The sequence below is a fragment of the Lottia gigantea genome, assembly GCF_000327385.1.
Source record: "Lottia gigantea unplaced genomic scaffold LOTGIsca_1, whole genome shotgun sequence".
Classification (NCBI taxonomy): Eukaryota; Metazoa; Mollusca; class Gastropoda; family Lottiidae; genus Lottia; species Lottia gigantea.
The window spans coordinates 2,219,507-2,223,653 of record NW_008706746.1 but is presented as its reverse complement, the minus strand read 5'-3'; the positions used below and the strand labels follow the sequence as shown (position 1 = coordinate 2,223,653).

The following is a 4,147-nucleotide window of genomic DNA, read 5'->3' as shown; positions in this document are numbered from 1 at the left end:
TATCCTATTTTTTTTTTTTTTTTTTTTTTTTTTTTTTTTTTTGTTTAAACAATATTTATTGATAATTTACAAAATCATACATATGCTATAGATTAATGTTGGTTTCAGAAACAAGCCGAAGCTTATATAAATCTGTTACCAATACGAATATTTACAGATGATAAAAGTATAATTTACATGATATAGGAGTTGACAGCAGCGAAATGTACATTGGAAACAAAACAGGAAGTGACAAACATATTTACAAAAGGAAAGGGAATAGGGCCGAACAAATTCATTGGTGAATAAAATGTTGATAATGACAAATGAAAATAGTTGAGAGGTTATCCTATTTCCAAATGAACTGTCCTAATCTACCTCATACGATAAGCTCTTGTGTTTATTGATTTCTTGTCGTTGTTATCATAAAACTCCCTAAACTTATTCTACACACTTTAAATAATTTCAGGAAAACACAAGGTGCAACATTTTAATGCTAGTCAGTTGAACCAGACGCATTTTAAGTTAAGCTGGAGTTCTAGGATAACAATGACAACCACGTTTGAAGTTATTTTATTTTGGTGTAATGGTTTTTACTGGACACTGCCAGGATGGACAGAGTGCAAGGTAGGGTATCAATACAATCCAATTGAAATTAGGTTTTAATTTCGTTTTGTTATTATTTTTTTTTTATTTTTGCCTTCATTGTAATGTAACGAGGTCACATACTGTTGACGTTACAAACTATTTATAACAACCAATCGCGCGCCACTTTCCAACCAATCAGAAGATTACAAGAAGCGAGTCTCTTAATAAGTTATATCGCTCGATTTCGCTATATCACAATTCGAGTCGATATTTATACACGACACATAGTGATTGTTTGAAATGAACGTCGAGAGAGTTAACAATTGAAAAATTGAAAATTACATTTATTTAGATTGACACATTTTACTTTTTTTGCAGAATAATATTTCTGAGATAACTATTTCTTCAGTTGAACTGGAACGAACAGAATCGTCCTTCAAACTGATAATACCATCAGGCAAAATACCTTTAGCTATTGATAGCCCTTCTTCACACAAAACGGTAGCATCGAAGCTATCATCAACTGATGACACATTGCCACCAAGCTATCTTCAATTCGGAGTGAGCATTCACTACGACGAAGAGTTTTCACCTATTGTTTGGAATACAACAAAACAATCAGATGGACCTTGTAAGTTTCCATAAATATTGATATATGATAGACTGAAAGAAAATAAGTTTAACTTTCTTGAATTGAAAATATTTATTTTTAATCACCCCAAAATGACTTTATCAGTGTATGGAATATGCAAACAATCACTTAGATGCACTGCTTTTGTTAAAAAGAACTAAATTTTATTTATGAAAGAGATTGAGACAAGCTGATTTTAATTGAATGTTGTAATTTTTGCCTTGATCCAAATATATCCAAATCAGAAATGCAAAACTCAGGTTCTTATAAAAAATAAAAAATGTATGTTGTTATTACTTTCAGCCCAGGAGAATCATCTATTTACTTATATCATAATTGCTATTTTAGCTGTTATTGTTTTGATTATCTCACTCCTTATTTGTGTATGTTTCAGGAAAAAGTAAGTAATCAACCAGCTTAAATAAGAAATGTGTTCATTTTACGACCCCATTATTTATCGCACCTTAATTTACTAAAGCTTTACCAATAAATCCAAGAAATCAAACAGATAAACACCTATAACTTTGCTTTTATTACCACCAAAATATAAAATAATGACCTTGAATACCTTATTAATTCGCACAGCTAGGAAACTGAAATTGGTCGAGTTTTTTAATATGATCAGATTATCATAGAGAGGCAATTATCAGCATCTGCTAAGTGTTGTAACAGTTAGGAAAACTGTTTGAACACGATGTATTTGCAATTTGTGGTATTGTTATATGCATGTTGTATAGATTTTAATAGTTCTTACTGTATATGAAGATGGGACATTTTCAACGCAAGTTGCAGATCCTTCAGAAGTTTATTTTAGCTGATTCCATACTTAAGTAGAATGTATTTGTCATGTCTTCAGTAACCTATTCGTGTGAAGAAAGCGACAAACACGCTACGTAACACAAGACCTATTACAATATTGACATTTTCTTTTCTTTTCTAATAGTTCAAAGAAAGGCCTTTTTAAAAGGTACCAAATATCTGTGCAAGCAAATTTCGATCAGGTAATTACTTTATTCATACTTAAATTAAGAGAATTACATAGGTTTACTTGTATATTTGTAGATTGTTCTGTAAACATAATATTTGATAGAAAAATTGGACTTTAGAATTTGATATAAAACATTTCATTGGTACAGCTATTAACGTTGAAAAACTCTTTTGGAAATTTTTAAAGTGACAACAAAATAAAGTTCACAAAAATAATGCTATTAACAATGAGGTAAAAACAAAAAATCATAGGAGTATGCACAAGTGAAGTGCTCTATTAATTTAATACTGCGGACATATCAATGTATATAAATAAATAATGTTCAACTGTTGGCACTTTCAAATTTTCAAAAAATAAATTATTCATATTTTGTTTACTTGTTTCAGTGTGATTCTGAAAATGGAGCAGAATGTACTGAACTGCCAACCAACCAACCAGATCAAAACGGTAATATACAGAGACATAACAGTGGTGTAGGAACGTTCTCAATATCAACACCGTCTTCATATTCATCTCCGTCATCAACTCAAATAGTCATTCCCGTATCATCAACAGGCACTTCCAAAACATCATCCACTGGAGAGTTTCAAGAAAGGATGTCATGTCCACAAATGTCCTCCTACTCCTCACTGGTTACAACAGAAGGCCCAAAACAGGATGCATTACGAAACGCCTTGGCAACAAAAGACTCTCTAAAAGAAAGACTATTAATAGATACACATACATCCAATTCATCATCAGTATTGATGTTGAAACCTAAATCACAATCAAAAGATAACGGAGTTGCAGATGAGATTCAGTTGATGGAGTATTCTATTGCAACAATTCAGAAAACAAAAGACAACGGAAATGAGAGTGAGAATAGTTCAGCATCCATCAGTTTACCCTGTATCAAATCCAGCAGTAGCATTTCTTCCATAACAAACAAATTACACACAGAGCAACAACTCAAGTCATTAGATAACAGTGATGCACCGGATAATAAATTTGATGAGAACAACTACCCTTCAACATCAATAGTATGCCGTCCAGATTCAGAGGAAATAATGTGTTGACATTCTTATGCTTTTGCTTAAAGTGAAAGACTGAGGGTTGAAAATTTCGTGGTTGTGATTTTCAATTGGGTTCATTCTTAGGTGATAATAAACAATTCCACCGCGTTTCGTCTAAATCACTCGTTAATGAGCTTTGTGATTGAACAATATTGAACATGTTTTATGTCAGTATGGCCTTCTCTAGGAAACCATCTCCTTCTTCATTTTCACTCCCTTTCAACAATAACATATTAGAAGATTCCGAGCATCACAAGCACCTTTTTTGTGGGACTTTGCTTTCAGCAAAGTCCCAGTTTGTTATCGGTATGTCAATTCTTTTTTTTTGCAAAACCGGAAGTGCCACAGTTCAACATGTGCAAAAAGTCGAAAATCGGTTCTAGAAGGCGTATTTTTGCATCGATTTTCTTCGGGTTTTCATTTCTACAATCATTTCTACAAATCTGACCTGTTAGCACTTAAAAAATTTCAAATTTCGAAAATTCGTAGCATACATTTTTTGGCCGATTTTCGAAATTTTTGGACCATTTTTCAGTTTTTTTCGGATTAATCTGAAATTTTGATAAAAGATGCATGTCACTAATGTAAACCATTTGACGTATTCAAAATTTTTGCGTCACTTCCGGTTAAAGTGGAAAATCGATTTTCACTTCCAGTTGAATAACTTCCGGTGTGATTGAAATATTTCAACGAAATTATGTATATCGTTATTAATCTTAATTCTATGGCCGATTTTAAAATAAAATTTAGTCCGAAAAAAATACTTCGGCCGCCATCTTGATTTGATACTTTTTCATAAAACTCAAAATGGGGCTTCGGGGGAGAATGGGATTGGTCAAATTTTTATGTTGGTGTATACTTTAGTCGATGGCGACAAAAATGTGGAAATAGATTTTTGAATTTCACTTT

At 32.1% G+C, this 4,147-nt stretch overlaps 1 protein-coding gene across 1 annotated transcript; it reads left to right on the top strand.

Moving 5' to 3' along the window:
- Window positions 1-528: 528 nt before the first annotated feature.
- Window positions 529-3,241, top strand: LOTGIDRAFT_152006 (hypothetical protein; the record flags this gene model as incomplete). Its single annotated transcript, XM_009045493.1, has 4 exons — window positions 529-606; window positions 946-1,198; window positions 1,502-1,581; window positions 2,573-3,241. 4 exons carry the CDS (start codon window positions 529-531, stop codon window positions 3,239-3,241), a joined length of 1,080 nt encoding a protein of 359 aa, XP_009043741.1.
- Window positions 3,242-4,147: the final 906 nt, after the last annotated feature.